Genomic DNA, 20,052 nt, shown 5'->3' on the forward strand with positions numbered 1-20,052 from the left:
ATGATTAACCAAGCGATGGCGCATTAATCAAACTCGTGCCTGAGTACTTAAACTAGTAAAGTTGTTGCAGTTAAGGTATGCTGTACTTACTATTACACATCAATGATTAACCAAGCGATGGCGCATTAATCAAACTCGTGCCTGAGTACTTAAACTAGTAAAGTTGTTGCAGTTAAGGTATGCTGTACTTACTATTACACATCAATGATTAACCAAGCGATGGCGCATTAATCAAACTCGTGCCTGAGTACTTAAACTAGTAAAGTTGTTGCAGTTAAGGTATGCTGTACTTACTATTACACATCAATGATTAACCAAGCGATGGCGCATTAATCAAACTCGTGCCTGAGTACTTAAACTAGTAAAGTTGTTGCAGTTAAGGTATGCTGTACTTACTATTACACATCAATGATTAACCAAGCGATGGCGCATTAATCAAACTCGTGCCTGAGTACTTAAACTAGTAAAGTTGTTGCAGTTAAGGTATGCTGTACTTACTATTACACATCAATGATTAACCAAGCGATGGCGCATTAATCAAACTCGTGCCTGAGTACTTAAACTAGTAAAGTTGTTGCAGTGCAGCAGATGTCGGCACAATTCGTCTTGTTGACGTCGCAGTCGCACCGCAGCCAGGCTGGCTTGCTAATGAGGTAGCTTTCAGTACGACCACAGACGAGTTTCACTTCAAATGGAACGTTCCAGAATTCTAGATCATTCGTTTATTCATGAACTGTTATTTACTGACCTTGCCATAACCTTGCCATATCTCTGTGAAATGAATTCGTATATTTTGTAGAATATTTCGTTAAATATCCAACCTCAAAATTTTAATTAAGGGGTTAAAAGCCAAAAGACAAACAAGATAGTCAAGTGCGAGGAGAAATAACACCTTGAGAGGGTTTTGTACCATTATTTACAATCTATACCAATATTATGTATAAAGAGGTAAAGTTTGTAAGTTTATTTGTAGGGGTTAATCTCTGCAACTACTGAACATAGGCTATTGCCGCTATAACAACAAATAATAATAAATTTCACAAGTGTAAATTATTTGTAACACCCCCGACAAGTGAAGGTTACAGTAACTAGAATAGAGCTGAAAACTTTCAAACGGCTGAACTGATTTTCTTGAATTATAGCTAAGAACACTCTCGATCAAGCCACCTTTCAAACAGTAAAAACTAAATTAAAATCGGTTCATTAGTTTAGGAGCTACGATGCCACAGACAGATACACAGGTACACACGTCAAACTTATAACACCCCTCTTTTTGGGTCGGGGGTTAAAAATCAAAACTCTTCTGTAGAAACAAAACAGAGCTAAAGAACGACATGAAAAACATAAAACGAACCGTTTGTAATGCAAATACTTCCCTTAGGGCACCTATCCACTTAACCAAAGTGGAGCTAAGATTTGTTCAGCCGACCAATCAGATTATCATTGATGACTTGAAAATATTTCGCCAATAGATTTAATGCCCGCGACTTCCGAGAGACATATTGAAAGTCCCTTGGGAACTTTTTGATTTTCCGGGATGAAAAGTACCCTATATTTCCCCATATTATGTTGATTCAGGGTATCAGGGTATAAACTATCTCCATTGCAATTTGTTTTTAATAAACTAGGCGTGTGCTTGACTGCGATCACACCAAAACAGTTGATGATGCAGCCTAAGGTAGAGCGCGCTTACCTAAAAGATACCTATATACCTACACTCTTCTTTTGAAGGCCCCAATATTGGAAAACTGGAGGTCGGAAGGGCATTCCATATTTTAGCAGTGTGTATTAGAAACGGGCAAGCGAACTGATTCGTACGAGTTCGTGAAATTTCGACTATGCAGGTGTGTACACCTTTACGATTTTTTATTTCAGCCAAATTGGTTCAGCTGTTAGATGTACATATATAAATGTGAAAGTTTAGATGTTTGTTATTCACTATCTATCAATAATCTGATTGACCTACGAACACATTACTGCTCAGGTTCGCTGAAGTGGTCAGGCACCTTTATACGTAAAATAAGGGCCAAGTGCGGGTATCTCACACCGAATCTTTTACCGAAATAAAGATAATATTATGATAATTTATTCACTATTCTATTATTTACACAGGGAGTCGTAATGAGGAGGGAGCTCGTCAGAATTTCGCATTAATTTTATTTCATTTGTATGCTGTTATTCGTTCCTTTGTTCATTTTCTTTCGTCTTGTAGTTTTTTATTTTATTTCTTTTATCTTTGAGATACGTAACTAATATGGAGTGTTTTCATAAGACTTGGAATACAATGTGCTATTGAGCTTTGTTTTTAAAGTTGTTGGAGGTTACTAACATTTGAGAAACTTAATATCAAAGTTGCATGGATGCAATTAGTTTTTCATTCAGCAGCACACCGGATATTTCCCTACATTGATTTTTTACATCGAGTTATACATACTTAAGTGGAAAACGCAGCGTTGGAAGATCCCCAATAGATGTATACATACTTAAGTGGAAAACGCAGCGTTGGAAGATCCCCAATAGGTGTATACATACTTAAGTGGAAAACGCAGCGTTGGAAGATCCCCAATAGATGTATACATACTTAAGTGGAAAACGCAGCGTTGGAAGATCCCCAATAGATGTATACATACTTAAGTGGAAAACGCAGCGTTGGAAGATCCCCAATAGATGTATACATACTTAAGTGGAAAACGCAGCGTTGGAAGATCCCCAATAGGTGTATACATACTTAAGTGGAAAACGCAGCGTTGGAAGATCCCCAATAGGTGTATACATACTTAAGTGGAAAACGCAGCGTTGGAAGATCCCCAATAGGTGTATACATACTTAAGTGGAAAACGCAGCGTTGGAAGATCCCCAATAGATGTATACATACTTAAGTGGAAAACGCAGCGTTGGAAGATCCCCAATAGGTGTATACATACTTAAGTGGAAAACGCAGCGTTGGAAGATCCCCAATAGATGTATACATACTTAAGTGGAAAACGCAGCGTTGGAAGATCCCCAATAGATGTATACATACTTAAGTGGAAAACGCAGCGTTGGAAGATCCCCAATAGATGTATACATACTTAAGTGGAAAACGCAGCGTTGGAAGATCCCCAATAGATGTATACATACTTAAGTGGAAAACGCAGCGTTGGAAGATCCCCAATAGATGTATACATACTTAAGTGGAAAACGCAGCGTTGGAAGATCCCCAATAGATGTATACATACTTAAGTGGAAAACGCAGCGTTGGAAGATCCCCAATAGATGTATACATACTTAAGTGGAAAACGCAGCGTTGGAAGATCCCCAATAGATGTATACATACTTAAGTGGAAAACGCAGCGTTGGAAGATCCCCAATAGATGTATACATACTTAAGTGGAAAACGCAGCGTTGGAAGATCCCCAATAGATGTATACATACTTAAGTGGAAAACGCAGCGTTGGAAGATCCCCAATAGATGTATACATACTTAAGTGGAAAACGCAGCGTTGGAAGATCCCCAATAGGTGTATACATACTTAAGTGGAAAACGCAGCGTTGGAAGATCCCCAATAGGTGTATACATACTTAAGTGGAAAACGCAGCGTTGGAAGATCCCCAATAGGTGTATACATACTTAAGTGGAAAACGCAGCGTTGGAAGATCCCCAATAGGTGTATACATACTTAAGTGGAAAACGCAGCGTTGGAAGATCCCCAATAGGTGTATACATACTTAAGTGGAAAACGCAGCGTTGGAAGATCCCCAATAGGTGTATACATACTTAAGTGGAAAACGCAGCGTTGGAAGATCCCCAATAGGTGAACAGACGTCATCGTCACAGTCGCAGAGAGCCGCTGGATTCGAGCGGCGCAAGACCGCCTGATTTTTTTTGTGCATAATTGTTTTTGATTTGTTGTGAAAAATGTCGAAAAAATACAACTGTATTACGGAACCCTCAGAGCATGAGTCCGACTCGCACTTGGCCGGTTTTTTTGTACTGCTGCAAAGAGAGCGAATGTGTATCTGTAATAATATTTTTTGCAGTTTTAAAAATAATAGATAGATATAGACTCCTAAAACGGCTACGTTGACGAAAGATCATGCTCGTCTTATAGAAAAGTTTTGAAAACATAAGTCGCATTTCCCGTAATAATAAAAACTTCTTTGTGAACACGACCTCCCTCTCACAGTTACCGCAATGCATTTCTTAGAGGCAATATCACGAGTCCCACAACCACCTCTTTGTCACCGGCGCTTTTGTTACCGGCGCTTTGCTTGCTGCAGCACGTCAGAACAATACCCGCTGTTCTTAAGGGCCTGCCGACATTATTCCTTTGAAAGTATTGTTATTCAACACCTATCTAGTCCTACAAATGACATTACAAAATTTTCAAAAAAATATGTACAATAGTTTGGTTAATGGTCTTTAGTTATGTGGAGTTTTTTTTTTTCAAATAATCGTTTATTACGATAAATACACGAATCTTATACAATAGTAGCTTCATATAAGATCGTGTATCAACTTCTTTACCTGTGCAACCATGAAAGTAAATCTTACATTTAATAATAGGGAATATATATATGATACACTTTCGAAACGTATTTTATTGTATTTCGACATTCTTTATGAAAAATTCACATTTGGGTAAAATAATCCTAGTCGGCCCTGCGCGGGAGACGCGACGCATACGGCAGGCGCCCTTCAGACGTGGTGGATGTGCGCAATTTTTCCCGCCAATCGCTCTCGATTTACGGAAAATATTTTTTGTGTAATTGTAGCGAAATTATTATTTATAAATTATTGAATAAGGATGATTAATTGTTTTAGTTTTAAGAAACTTTTATCATCTAAATATTAGTGAACTCCATAGTAAATAGGTACTTAGTAGTGTTTTTTAGAGTTATTTCGTTGTTTTAAATTGTGTTAGGTAGGTACGAAGGTATCATAGTCAAATATCAGGATGCCGAAAATATCTCGACTAAAACGATCTCAACTACAAAAGATTGAAAGCATGAAAATCGCGTAAGTACCTACTTATCTTCCCATATACCTATTATTACATAAAAATATTGTGCGGCACACTTATTTGGCCCGATCCCTGGAATTGAATCCAAAACCTTGTCACCCATAGTGGAACATTGAAACTCCTGACTAACTAGGTACTACTACTTACTATAAACGGCCTCGCCCCCGGCTTCGTACCTACGGCTTTTTTGAAAATAAATAGGTACAGCCTATGTCACTCAGGAATAATGCTTAGCAGAAAGCAGTAGCTTTCTACTGATGAAAGAATTTTCAAAATTGGTTCAGTAGTTCCAGAGATTACTTCATACAAACTTTTCTTCTTTTTATTATGAACTAGTTGATGCCCGCAGCTTCGCCCGCGTGGATTTAGGTTTTTAGAAATCCCGTGGGAACTTTTGAGTTCCCAGAACAAAAGTAGTCTATCCGTACCGCGCGACAAAGTCTTTACTTGGTAAATATACCTTCAATATCAAGTTATAACCGACGACAGTTTCTAAATCCCATCCACTTTGGTGATCAGATCCCCTGCAGCATCAGGATTGAGGAGTTGGAATCTAAATTTTTTATAGAGCAATGTCGCAAAGTTCCTCTATCGATTAAAAAAAATTTACTCAAATCGGTTCAGAAATCTCGAAGATTTCGGTATACATAGGTAGAAAAACACAACTCCTTTTTTGAAAGTCGGTTAAAAAAGTAGCCTATGTTACACCCTGATGAATCCTCTACTTGTCTGTGAAAGTCCCGTCAAAATCGGTTCAGCCGTTCCGAAGATTAGTCTTTTCAAACAGACAGACAGACAGACAAAAATTTTAAAAACGTGTGATTCGGTTATGGTATCGTTCAAATAACCATATTATGAGCTTTATATGAGGTAGTTATTTCGAAATTACAGACAGACACTCCAATTTTATTTATTAGTATATAGATAAACACACACCATTCCTTGTTGCGTCATTCTTGTAAGCAGCTGGGCAAAATACTGTAAGTAGGTAAGTACTAAGTACCTACCTACCTAGTAACTTCCTACCTACCGACACAGATTACAATAATGGTTAAAACTTATTTTATAAGTAGGTAGAGGTACCTATAAAAGCACCCCATAGTACGCGACAGGTTGACATGGCAATCGGGTAATGAGCCGCACATCACCCGCGCTATCCCGCACCGGGTTAGCGCGAGGGCTGTGCGGGTGAGTGGGACGTCCCCATCCCGATTGCCATGTCGACCTGTCGCGTACTATAGATGCTAATTATAATAACCTACCTCGACTTATCGCCGACTAAAGTTCGCGATAGGTCGAGATGGCAATTGGAATATGAGGCGGGGGGACGCCCCGCACACCTGCGCTCGCCCGCACCGCTCGCTAGCACGGGGACTGTGCGGGTGTGCGGGGCGTCTCCACCCCGATTGCCATCTCGATTTGTCGTGTACTATATACCTTCATAATATTGCAAATTGTACGATAGGTACATAGGTAGGTTACTAACAACAGATTCTTTGTTTACTTTTATTATTTTAGTTGTAGTTTACTCACGCCCCGAGGGTTCTGTACTCAGGTATTTTTTCGAAATTTTACACGATAAATCAAAAACTATTGTGTATAAAAATATATACGTAGTAAAGCCCTTTCACAATATTATGATACCCCACTTGTTATAAATAGTTACCTTTGAAATTTGAAAATACTAATTATTTCTTGATGGCATACATTTTTAGGGTTACGTACCTCAAAAGGAAAAACGGAACCCTTTTTTTGACCTATCTCATAGCCAGCGTTTGCAAATCTAAGCATACGTAGGGACTGACAGTTTATGGGTTTTATACTATGTAGTGATGACGCAGAGTTTTCGCGGCAGCTTATGAAAGTGGCAGAGGCGGCAAATAAATAAAAAAGACAGAATACCTTGAGCGTTTTTTACCCGACTATGGCAAAGCTGAAAGGAAGGGTTATGATTTTAGCAGTGTATGTATGTATGTATGTATGTATGTTTGTATCCAGATTCTGTGTGTTCCACCGTAGCGCCTAAACTACTGGGCCGATTTTGATGAATGAGGTGTCAATCGATTCGTTGTAAAGGCCCGGGTGACATAGGCTATATTTTATACGAAAAAAATCGGCCAGATGGATGTTACATCAAAAAAGTGAGGGTCTTAAAAAAAATTAATTGCTATTGTGTCGAGTGAGATGTCCAATGAAAGAGGAGAAAATTTTGAGTTAATAAATATAAATATAGTTATTATTAAAATATACCAAGCGACAGAAAACCATTTTTTATTATAATTATTATTTCTTATTCAGCGCCACCTGTTGGTCATTCACGAGACCTCGGTTGGTCGTCGCATCATAGACAACGGAAAAGTTTCAAATAAAAAAAAAGTTGAAAAAACTATAACCCGACTACGGAAAAATGAGACAACTTGAACCCGACTTGGTACAAGTAAAATAAACTAAAAAGAAAGAAACAAAACAAAACAAAAACAAGATAGGTGCTTAGTGCTATCATCGTGTTCATCGTCTTGAGTAAGATTCAATACAAATGCCGTGGTCGTGCGTTGTCGATAGCAAAAAGAAAATATTCTAATTTGGTAGACAAATAAAATCATTGGGAATGCCGTCAATCAAGGATAAGAAATACGCTGTCGACAACGCACGACCACGGCATTCGTATTGAATCTTACTCAAGACGATGCACTAAGCACCTATCTTGTTTCTTTCTTTTTAGTTTATTTTACTTGTACCAAGTCGAGTTCAAGTTGTCTCATTTTTCCGTAGTCGGGTTATAGTTTTTTCAACTTTTATTTAAAGCAAAACTTCTTTACCGGTTTCAGAAATAGTTAGTACTTAGTATATAGTACATAGTATTAAGTCGAAATATATAGCCCTACTTATTAAGGCAAATTTTAGGGAAACCTGTAAATACATTACATAGTTTTGATTAATATTATCCCCGACTCGCACTTGACCGGTTTTTTTCTTATTGGATCTATCTATACATCTTTGGTGATTTTGTAATTTAATGGATATATTATTTATTACCTACCTACTTGCAAACAAACGAGGAGTTACCTCCTGTTGCAGTTGTTGTGAACATGAAGGGGTCGCATAATGGGTCACTCTGCACTCGGTTATTTCACGAGGCGTGAAGAAGCCAGGAAAGTTTTGTTTCAGTTTGTTAGCTTTTCAAAATTTATTTCTCAAGAATTATTTTAAAATAAAAGTAATGAAACAGATATTTGACCCATTCGACGTCACACGATCTCTTCCGGGCAGCCATCTTCAATCAATTTGTACAAATACGGCTGCATGACGGTTTTTAAATAAATAAATAAATAAAAATATTTTATTTCAGACAGTAATTATATGTCCATAATTAATTCTACACAAATTAAATTACGTAAATTAAAAGTAATATTAAAATGTAATAATTAAAGTTTAAATTATAAAAAAAAAAAAAAATATAATAATTTTTAAGCCAGTCTCGTTCCGACTCGAGACTGAATGACTATTAAACGCTTTTGTGTTTAGGTCGCCATTTTGATTAAGTGATTGCAAAATCAAGTGCACTCTGATCAAATTAATATTGCAGTTAGGTTATTTAAAAGATCAAAACTCTTGATAAGCTTCTACGCGAACATTTTAATAACTTATAAAATTAACTAAATTATTGTTGCCCTTAGGGCTTTCACATCTAAATTGACTTCTGAATTCTTTTAAGTGTAGGCATTTTGTAAATTTATTCATAACTCACAATCTGCACTCTCACTCGGCACTGTGGTCAAAGTTATGAGTGAAATTTAAAAATAAAATAAAAATATCTAAATCACTGATTAATTTTTTGAATCAGATTTAATTTTCAGTAACAAGTTAAATAATTTTCTGTGTTAAAATAAACTGATGAAAATCACTAATACTGCCTCACTTTTATAATACCAAACATATTCTATTTTCATATATTTTATTCATTCATAAATTTAATATAAAAAATATATACTTTTTATTACCCCTACAAAACCATTTTTATTTCTCACCAACCATCCTTGTGTATAAATTCAATTAATCCAGTTTGTTAACATGATCTTATTTATATACCTATTGCATTTAAGTGGGAGGTCCTGGGTTCGATATCAAGCCCCCGATCGAGTCAGTATTTTACAATTTCCAAATTGGCTCAGGTCTGAACTCTGAACGGGTAGGATACTGGTTTACATATTATTATCCTTTACCCTTTTTAGGGTTGCGGACCTTAAAAGGAAAAACGGAACCCTTATAGGATCTCTTTGTCGTCTGTCTGTCCATCTGTCCGTCTGTCCGTCTGTCCGTCGTGTCTGTCAAGAAACCTATAGGGTACTTCCCGTTGACCTAGAGACATGAAACTTGGCAGGTAGGTAGGTCTTATAGCACAAGTACAGGAATAAATCTGAAAACCCCGCATTTGGTTACATCGTTTGAAAAAAAAATTAAATGTGCTTTGATTTTCAAAGTAAGGTAACTATACCAAGTGGGGTATCATATGAAAGGGCTTTACCTGTACATTATAAAACATATTTTTATGAATAACAGTTTTTGATATATCGTGCAAAATGTTGGAAAAAATACCCGAGTACGGAACCCTAAGTGCGTGAGTCTGACTCACACTTGGCCGGTTTTTTCAAATATCAATTGACGGATAGAACTTAAATGGCAAGCACTTTCTTAAATTTTATGCATTATAGCACGATTCAATATTGACTCTGAATGTAGTCTTAGTAAAGTCAAAGTACGCTTCACATCGTCACTTACTACCTACTGCTATTTACCAGGTGAGATAGCAAACAAGTGCTAATTTATAATTGAATAAAAAATATTAATTCAGGTCTTTTACGATATCAACACACATTAAATTTTCTCCATTGCCGCTTCTAACACGCTTTTGCTCTATGGAAAAAACCAACCGAGTGCGAGTCAGACTCGCGCACCGAGGGTCCCGTACTCGGGTATTTTTTTCAATTTTGCATAATAAATCAATCACTATTATGCATAATAAAAAAAACCCCCACCAATACTAAAAAATAAAAAATAATTTAATTTTTATCGAACACATTATTATGTATACAGAAGTAAAATGTAGTTCTATAGTATCATTTTTTGGATAGTAAATTAAATTGCTTTTACTATTTAGTGTTGATGGTTTTTAAGTTTTTTATCTATTTTTAGGGTTAAGAAAAAACGGAACCCATAAAGGATCACTTTGTTGTCTATCTGTCCGTCTGTCCGTCGTGTCTGTCAAGAAAACCTATGGGGTACTTCCTGTCGACCTAGAATCATGAAATTTGGAATTTTGAATGAATATTTTTTTTGTGATGTAACCTCAAATTCAAGGTTTTCGGATTTATTCCTTTATACTTGTACTATAAGACCTACCTACCAGCCCAATTTCATGATTTTAGATCTACGGGAAGTACCCTATGGATTTTCTTGACAGACACGACAAACGGACACACAAACAGATAGACAGACGGTCAGACAACAAAGTGTTCCCAGAAGGGTTCCGTTTTTCCTTTTGAGGCACGGAACCCTAAAAAGCTAAGCGCATCGGTGCTATGTCGTTTCTTTTTTCGCCAATGTTGAGGTTGTTAACTTGGTTGACCTGTAGCCGTAGTACAGTTTACCGCCACTAGATGGCGGTAAAAATTAAAGTAAATTAATGTCGAGGTGTAGAGGGGCGAGAGGGAACCAAATGCTCGAGGCCATTCGAAACTTGGAGCGTCTTAACTTTGCTTATTAATCCGATTAGAGATAGTACACATTCGGCGTTAGAACGCACAAACGGCCCGTTTAACGGTCGTAGCTCGTATACACGACACCGTTCCCACACTCTGCTCAGCCAGGCTCGCTGGCCTTGACTACAATCTCACCTGGTGGTAAGTGATTATGCAATCTAAGATGGAAGCGGGCTGACCTAGAAGGGATAAATTTAGATATTATAAAATTCCAAACCCCTGCCGGCAATCGAATGCGGGACCTCCCACTAATAAGACCACAGCGCTTACATTAGGTATATTTCTCGGATCACATTACCAAGGGAGCCTGACGTGGTTCTAACCAAGTGCTAACAACGCGTGTCATTGCCTATTTTACTTAATCAGACCTTTCGGATCCTAAAAACGCGCGTTGCTAAAGCGCGCAAAACGCCTAATGTGTATAGCTTGAAGAAAGCTAATATTTTTCAGTAGGTATTTGCTATCTGTCAGTCTGTTTCCTAAAACTTTCTGCAATGGCATGTTGAATTTTTCGAAAGGAAACTTTAACGATTGATACTCCATCCTAAAGCATTTTTTGATTAAAACCAATTCTCTAGAAACCAAATTAAACGCTAAGGACAAATCTAATGGAAATTCCTGTAAGAAATTTCGTTCCAATATTATGGCGTAATTGTATCAATTGAAAGAGGCGAATACCATATCGACGCGAACAACCTACCTACATTTATCCCTTCCATAAAATCTACGGCCAATATGCTCCAACTAATCCAATGTGTCAAAATAAAATTCTATGAGAGCTCCATAATATCTGCGAGGATAAGACGTTGAAGAAAATTACCACGCGCGTTTCTCGCTCGATTTTATCAGCCCGAAGCCGAAGCCATAATTTTAACTTTTTAAGTTGATATAGAAAATCGGTAAGCTCGCAGAAAATCACCGAAATTATTATCCCATAAAATAGTAATTTAGATACTCTAAGGTCTTTAAAAAAGAGAGAAGAGCATATTTTATGATACTGCTACTTAGAAATTGCTCAAAGTTCTCTAATAAAAGTTTTGGCTCCCAGATAAAGAGATCCTCAGTCCAGTGAGCTTAGTATGAGATTTCACATCACAACGCGACGTGAATGAATCAATGATTTATTTAATCAATAAAATGCAGGTTCAATTATGTGGAAATTTAAACATTTTATCACTGTAACTTGTGTTTTGTACAAGAAGGCCTTACGCAAATAAGTGGTTAAGTATACAATGTGGCCTTACGGAGTGGCATTTTCCAAATGGAAAAAACTCCCAAAAATCAAGAATTAAAAAAAAACTTGTGTTTGAATACTAACTTGTATTAGTTTTAAAAAAAGTCAGGATTAAAATATTAATTTATACATAGACTTTCTTTACACAAGCCTATCATAAGATAAAAGTAAAGATTAAAGTGTCATCAACGTAATAAAAACCCAACTAATTATTGTTAATAACTTAAAATATCCTTAGCCGTTAGGTATTCCTCAATGTCATAGTGGACAGAATTTGAGCATTGAAACACTTCTATTAAAGTAAAATATTCCTTTACTATCTTGTTTTAAATCTCAAGTTCGTCTATACATTACAGCTAGCGCTCCAAGTGCATAAGTTGTGAAATTAAAAACGGTGGCACTGAATTTTGGACTTTAACTCAAGGACTTTTATGTCCGTGTTACTCTGACGATATAATGTTTCATTCTCGAATACTACCATCGTTGGGTCAGATGTAAAATCTCATACTAAACCCACAAGGCAGCGTGTCTTAAATATCACCGTTAAGTAAGTAGGTACGGTGGACGGACGAACTTATCTTACTTACTTTACTTTAGAGAGGTTGATACTTGATAGTATATTTTACGACCTAAATTATAGAAGTTTCAGTCGATTACAAAGTTTTAAGGTACTTGATTATAATATTTGGAAGATCACCGAATTGTGACACTATAATAATATTATATGTATACTAGAGGATTCCCGCGACTTCGTCCGCGTGGATTTAGATTTTTATAGATCCCGTGGGAACTGTTTGATTTTCCGGGATAAAAAGTTGCCTATTTCAGTTACAGGGACGCAAAATACTTCGGTACCAAATTTCATACAAATCTGTTAAGTGGATGAGTCTTTAGGAATCCCGCGGGAACTCTTTGATTTTCCGGGATAAAAAGTAGCCTATGTCCGTCCCCGGGATGTAAGCTAACTCTGTACCAAATTTCATTAAAATCGGTTCAGCGGTTGAGCCGTGAAAACGTAGCAGACAGACAGACAGACACACTTTCGCATTTATAATATTAGTATGGATTAAACATTGTAATATCAGTTGATTATAATGTCTTCGATTCGAATAGTAGGTGTTGTCTCTTGGTGGCATGCCGGTCCGAGATATTATGGACTATGGTCGCTAGCTATGAGCCTCATAATACAAGTTAGCCCTTGATTGTAAGCTCACCTAGTGGTAAGTGATGACGCAGACTAAGATGGAAGCGGGCTAACCTAGAGGGGTGTGGCAGTTTTCATTAAACCCATACCTCCTTTGGTTTCTACACGGCGGCACGGCTTTGCTGGTAGGGTGGTAACTTGCCACGGCCGAAGCCTCCCACCAGTCGGAGTCCATCTCAGAGTCACTCAACAACAAGTGGTAGAGAGAACTATGCGTGTGGAAATCCCTGCATGAAACAGCAAGTGTGTCCATCGTTTGACGACGACGAAAATAATAGTGTCGTTGTTGCGAAATCACACCAAGACTTGTTATGATAAATCAAAAATAATCTGCTTAAATGCAAGAAATTTATCAAATTAATCGGAGAGGTTATAACAAAATGGAGTGGCAAAGCGGCCATTCGTCTCGCCCGGAGCTCTGTGTAGGAACGTTACTAATGAGCTGGCTTTCAGCACCGCCGCAGCGTAGCTCCCTGCTGAAACTGACTGATGTACGTAGGAATTAGCCAGAAGACCACTGGTTTTATATCTTTGTGCTATGCTTGCTTGTGTTTTCTTATCTCAAAAGGCTAGGGACAACTCGGCTAAGCAGCGTTTACGAAGCTTTTATAAGCGCCACTCAGAAAAGCGGGTATTATTTAAGTAATTCTAACGAATCATTGGAAAACTAAAACCTACGCGAAGAACACAGATGCAACACATAGAGGTTATCCGGAGCTTTACCTACTCTAAAAAAAACGAATGGCAAAATAATTTAATTAAAGCGTGATTGCTATCACAAACATCTAAATATCAGTTCACGATCTTAAAAACACCACAAATATACAATAATCTTTCCGAAGAAGAAAACTAAAATAACAAGTGTAAATTAAAAATTTATAACACCTTCGACAAGTAAAGGTTACAGTAACTAGAAAAGAGCTGATAACCTTCAAATAGCTGAACCGATTTTCTTGGATTATATAGCTAAGAACACTCTCGATCAAGCCACCTTTTAAACAAAAAAAAAACTAAATTAAAATCGGTTCATTAGTTTAGAAGCTACGATGCCACAAACAGATACACAGGTACACAGATACACACGTCAAACTTATAACACCCCTCTTTTTGGGTCGGGGGTTAAAAACCTTCAAAACACCCGTATTAACACCCTAAGATGTCGCGCGCTTGCCTGGAAGATGCTTATTCACTCTTGATTTGAACTATCCACAATATCGCGCTATAATATTGCTATGGTTAACTTTAGAGCGACGCTACTGGTGAGATTACAAGATGATCATCAAGATATACATTAGTATCTAGTTCAAACTAGTTTTGTGCAGTAAGTGACGTGGATACACTGCACATAAGCCGATGCTCGCGAGGCGTTGAGCCTGCAATCTGTCTTGCTGACTTACAGTCACTAATGAGTGACGCAACCAAGAGAGATAACGGGATAATGTATTACTGCCAAGTGCCAGCTAAGAGCGCTTGGAAGAAAGCTTATTTTTAACCCCCAACCCAAAAAGAGGGGTGTTATGAGTTTGACGTGTGTATCTGTGTATCTGCGTATCTGTCTGTGGCATCGTAGCTCCTAAACTAATGAACCGATTTTAATTTAGTTTGTTTTTGTTTGAAAGGTGGCTAGATTGAGAGTGTTCCTAGCTATAATCAAGAAAATCGGTTCAGCCGTTTGAAAGTTATCAGCTCTTTTCTAGTTACTGTAACCTTCACTTGTCGGGGGTGTTATAAATTTTTTAATTTACACTTGTGATATGTAAGGGTCTTAAACCTAGGTATCACTACCTCCTTGTCGGAGGACTTTTTGGTGTTATGTGCGTGTCATCAGGTAATTTTTTGCGCAACGGATCAGCCTAGCTGTCCAGCGCGGATATGCAGCCAATATTCTTGGCACCATTCCACGCGGGCATGATTTGTATAGTAATTAGATAAGGTTAGCTTTAAGTTTTCTGTAATATTTTCATTAAATACTTAACTATCTAAAATAAAACAATAAAAAAACTAAGCAATAATTAAGTATGGCTTTCTTTAAGGTAAAAGAAAACATTGTGAGGAAACCTGCATGCTTGGGAGTTCTCCATAATGTTTTCAAAGGTGCGTGATGTCTGTCAATCGCACTTTGCCGGCGTGGTACATTATAGCCAACCTCTTTTCATTCCTTATAAAAAAACTTTTACTGATAGCTACATTATCCCTGAGTGCAGATGTAAATAAAGTACATAACGCGGACGAAGTCACGGGCAATGCCAGTGTCCAATTAAATCACTCTTGTCGAAAAACCAATAAAACTCTAAAGAACGGTGACCGTATAAAACGTTCAGTTTTCAATCCTTGAAAGTAGTGTTGTGTTAAAAATGAGTGAAATAAAAACTCCCTTTATTTGAACACTTGCCCCGCTTATACGATGAAAATACTCGCTGTATTCAGATCAAGATCATTCATCCCTCCCTGAAAAAGGTTTTGCATCCATCAGACTGCATCATCACTTACCACCAGGTGCGATTGCATCAAGGGTTTACTTGTTTCTGAATAAAAATAATAAAATCTGTATTTTTAACCCCCCACCTAAAAAGAGGGGTGTTATAAGTTTGACGTGTGTATCTGTGTATCTGTGTATCTGTCTGTGGCATCGTAGCGCCTAAACAAATGAACCGATTTTAATTTAGTTTTTTTGTTTGAAAGGTGGCTTGGCTTGATCGAGAGTGTTCTTAGCTATCATCCAAGAAAATCGGTTCAGCCGTTTGAAAGTTATCAGCTATTTTCTAGTTACTGTAACCTTCACTTGTCGGGGGTGTTATAAATTTTTAATTTACACTTGCATACAAGGTTCTTATCTAAAGTTGTTGGTAGCCCAGTTGCAAGTTTCCTCACGATGCTTTCCTTTATTTGCTTAAAACCACATAATACCTCGGAAAGCCGGATACTAGGTCGATCAAAAGCATAGTCGGCCATAGATAGTAAGCATAGAGCGGTATTTAAGTTTACTTAAGTACTACTTACTAGTTTCAGAAACGAGCCCCTGAAACCCGAGATGCAGCTCAATATGAATTTCATGCGAGCGAGATCAAGGCGTACAACTAGTATGTGTTATTGTAATTAATGACATCACTCCCAAAAAATAGGACGCGAAAAAGCATAGACATAAAGAAAAAAAGTGCCTACGTAGATTAAATTCGTCATCATATTTACATGACTGCCCAAAAAGGGATGTAATATTTTCTGGATTCATGTATATTGTATGTATGCGAGTTTATTTATTCCACCATAACTTCTAAATGCTTCAACAGATTTGTACAGATATATTTGTATCAGGTATCGTTAGAATCCTAACATGATCCCAAGTGAGATAGGCTATAATTTTTTTGAAAAAATGAAGTTTTTGATAGGACAGCGGTGTTTTTAATTTTTTTTTAATTATTCTTAAATGTACAATTTAAACTAATGCTGTAATAAAAAATGTACTAGTTTATAACTGATTTCCTAACCTCCCTTATACTCTACACTTACCTATAAATACGCCAAGAATAATTAACACCACCATTTTCGAAACAACGTCACTTGGAAACCATAATTCACATTATTCACAGTACACACAGCCAACTTCAATAATCTCGATATCACTTCACATTAACATCCTTACAATTTTCCGGAAAATATTTTCGTATGTCGTAGTGTAGAGGGGATATTTCGCAGGAAAGACATACACCCTCACCGGCTCCTGAAATCATACTGAGGGTTGTCTGGGGTAAATGGTAGCCTAGAGCCGGCAATGATAACAGAACTTGGGGTCAGAGTTGCGCAAATACATTCCAATTATGAAATTACGGCGGATAATAAGATTTTCACCATATTAGATTCGTTTCAGTAACTGACGCTTTCATAAGCTCTTCTTTTCTTGCAAGTACAAAGAACTATTTGTTCAAGTAAATTATTACATTCAGTCATTAGATGGTATCGCGTGGGAACTCTGATTTTTAGGAATAACAAGTGTAATAAATTAAAAATTTATAACACCCCCGACAGGTGAAGGTAACTAGAAAAGAGCTGATAACTTTCAAATGGCTGAACTGATTTTCTTGGATTATAACTAAGAACAATATCGATTAAGCCACCTTTCAAACAAAAAAAAACTAAATTAAAATCGGTTCATTAGTTTAGGAGCTACTATGCCACAGACTGATACACAGATACACACGTCAAACTTATAACACCCGTCTTTTTGGGTCGGGGGTTGAACTGTAGCATAGAATCATGAAAGTTAGCTCTGTAATGTCAAAATTGACTGACGAGGAAAGCATGCTTGAGAGTTTTACATAATGTTCTCAAAGATCTGCCAATACGCATTTGACCTTTTTGTTTTGATCATCTTGGTGATCTTGGTCCCAAATGAACCCGTCTTATAAAAAAAATGTGTTCAAAAACAAATAATAATATTTAATATTTCCAAATTATTTTCAAAGTTATATAACTCTACTATATGGGGTATCATATGAAAGAGCTTTACTTGTACATTCTAAAACAGATTTTTATTTGATTTATTGTGCAAAACGTCGAAAAAATACCTGAGCACGGAACCCTACGTTATGCCTGCTCTGAAACGTACTTGATAAGTTTTTCAGCAAAAAATTGCATTCAAGGCTTAGTTTTTCGTTATGAATTTCCCATCCAGGCATGTTGCGAAATTACAGGATTAAAAAAATATCACTTTGATACTTCACGTATTGTATTGAAAAATACTGATATTTATTTGCGCAAATATTTATGGAATCGTTATATATTTTGTATGCTTTAAATTGATTTAAGCTTTTAACTAGTTTACATTGCCACCGGCTGATTGGACGAAAACAATTAAATCGTTCATATTTTTCATATTAAATGTGGTATATTATAGTACATTTTAATTGAAATGGACTTACTTACTTACTTACTTATACTATTTCTTCGTCATGAGCAATCCATCGCTATTAATGAGACTGTTCTCCTCTCAGAATTAGAAGAGCTTAGGCCATAGTCTGGCATGCTGGTCCAGAGTGGATTCATATAGGTTCCCTCAAGATGTCTTCCTTCACCGTTAATTGTGATATTTAATGCTTAAAACGCATGCAATTCCGAAAAATTAGAGGTGCATGCCCGGGTTCGTACCTTGGACCTCCCGAAATGTTGTAGTCTTAACCACTACGCTATCATCGTTTTTTTTTTGTATTGTATTTTTTTATTGCAACCATTTTATACCTAACAGGTAAACAACATAATAATATTCTATGCATGATTCAATACCAAATTAATTGAAAATAATTAAATATCAAAGTTTCCAAGAAATAATATTGTGTATTACGTTTTAACTTGCGATGAAAGGATGAAGCCTGAAGGAAATGAAAATCCATACTAATATTCTAAATGCGATATGTGTCTGTCTGTCGGTCTATATTGCCGTTTCATGACTCATCGCAAGTGTTTTTGGATCTCGCGGATTAGGAAAAGAAAACTTCAAAAAATTATTCCGCCCTCTATCCATACTTCCATACTAATATTATAAATGCGACACTTTCGCATTTATAATTAGAAAGTGTCGCATTTATATCGCGAAATGTCTGTCTGTCTGCTACCTTTTCACGGTCCAACAGTTTAACCGATTCTGACGAAAGTTAGCTTATATCCCGGGGACGGACATAGGCTACTTTTTATCCCGGAAAATCAAAGAGTTCCCATGGGATTCCCAAAAATCCATCCGCTTAACCGATTTGTATGAAAGGTACCAAGGTAGCTTGCGTCCCTGTGTAATTGATATGCCACCTTTTTCCCCCGGAAAATCAAACAGTTCCACGGGATCTTTAAAAACCTAGATCCACGCGGACGAAGTCACGGGCATCCTCTAGTTTTGCTATAAACTCAAAAGTGTTTTAATATCTTTAAAATCATCACCCTCTTTTGTGGCTTAACCATAACAATACCGCTGCGACTATTCACTACGTCATCAACAAAGACTCGCGGAGCAGAAAATATATTGCCTTTAAGCCTCTACAGACGTGCCAGCTTCTAAACAAGTTAGATACAACCTCACTCCAGCCTCCAACGCTAGACATGACGAAGTACGAACTTAAGGTTACACTTCTTACGCGCTTTTCCGTACATACGTATTTCAGCTGTTATCCATACTTCCATACTTAATATTATAAAAGCGAAAGTGTGCCTGTCTGTCTATCACACATGTTACAGTGGTTGACCACAGTGTAAACCACTGCACCAGGGTGGGACGTTAAAATTAGTCAGCTGCTAATCCAAACTGGAGTTGGAAATCGGAACGTCTATGTAAGCGTTTTACTGAGGGCTGATTCATTATTCATTGCCAGGCATTAGTAAATAATTCCGTTGTATAATTTACGAAAACAGATCTGACAATTAAACTCAATTATTCTCGTCTCGGGCTGATTAAGCAGTGGACTGAAATTGGAGGCCGGATTAATGTGAGGCGGCCCGTGCGAAGGTCGTCTGAAAGGCGTTTAACAAGCCTGGGTTAAATTACAAGAATTGTATTTACCTTTATTTAATTTATTATTTAAATTAGGTTAAAAATAATAATTTTTGAAGTATTTAATATTGGAATTCACAGACAAGATATAGGCTTTTTTAGGGACCTTTCAGACGACATGTAGATTTATCAATCATTTTATCAATGAAGACGAATAATTAACCTTTTCAAACAAAAAAGAGAATCATACTTATCACGTTTGTATTTTCGACTGTAGAGACTACAGTCGCTTCCCCCCATAGATCACTTAAACCATAGACTATAAATTATGATAACATGTTACATCTAAGGTTGAAATAGGTAGGTATATGACACAATTGGCG

General features: G+C 37.0%; 1 protein-coding gene across 1 annotated transcript in view; it reads right to left on the reverse strand.

Moving 5' to 3' along the window:
• LOC123871682 overlaps positions 1 to 16,906 on the reverse strand; it is an 87,503-nt gene extending 70,597 nt beyond the window's left edge. Inside the window, exon 1 of the mRNA XM_045915591.1 lies at positions 16,708 to 16,906. Within this exon, the coding sequence (XP_045771547.1) occupies positions 16,708 to 16,741 (34 nt within the window). The 5' untranslated portion in view covers positions 16,742 to 16,906. The remainder of the gene's footprint in view (positions 1 to 16,707) is intronic.
• Between the last annotated feature and the right edge of the window lie 3,146 nt (positions 16,907 to 20,052).

Source organism: Maniola jurtina, chromosome 14 (assembly GCF_905333055.1).
Source record: "Maniola jurtina chromosome 14, ilManJurt1.1, whole genome shotgun sequence".
NCBI lineage: Eukaryota > Metazoa > Arthropoda > Insecta > Lepidoptera > Nymphalidae > Maniola > Maniola jurtina.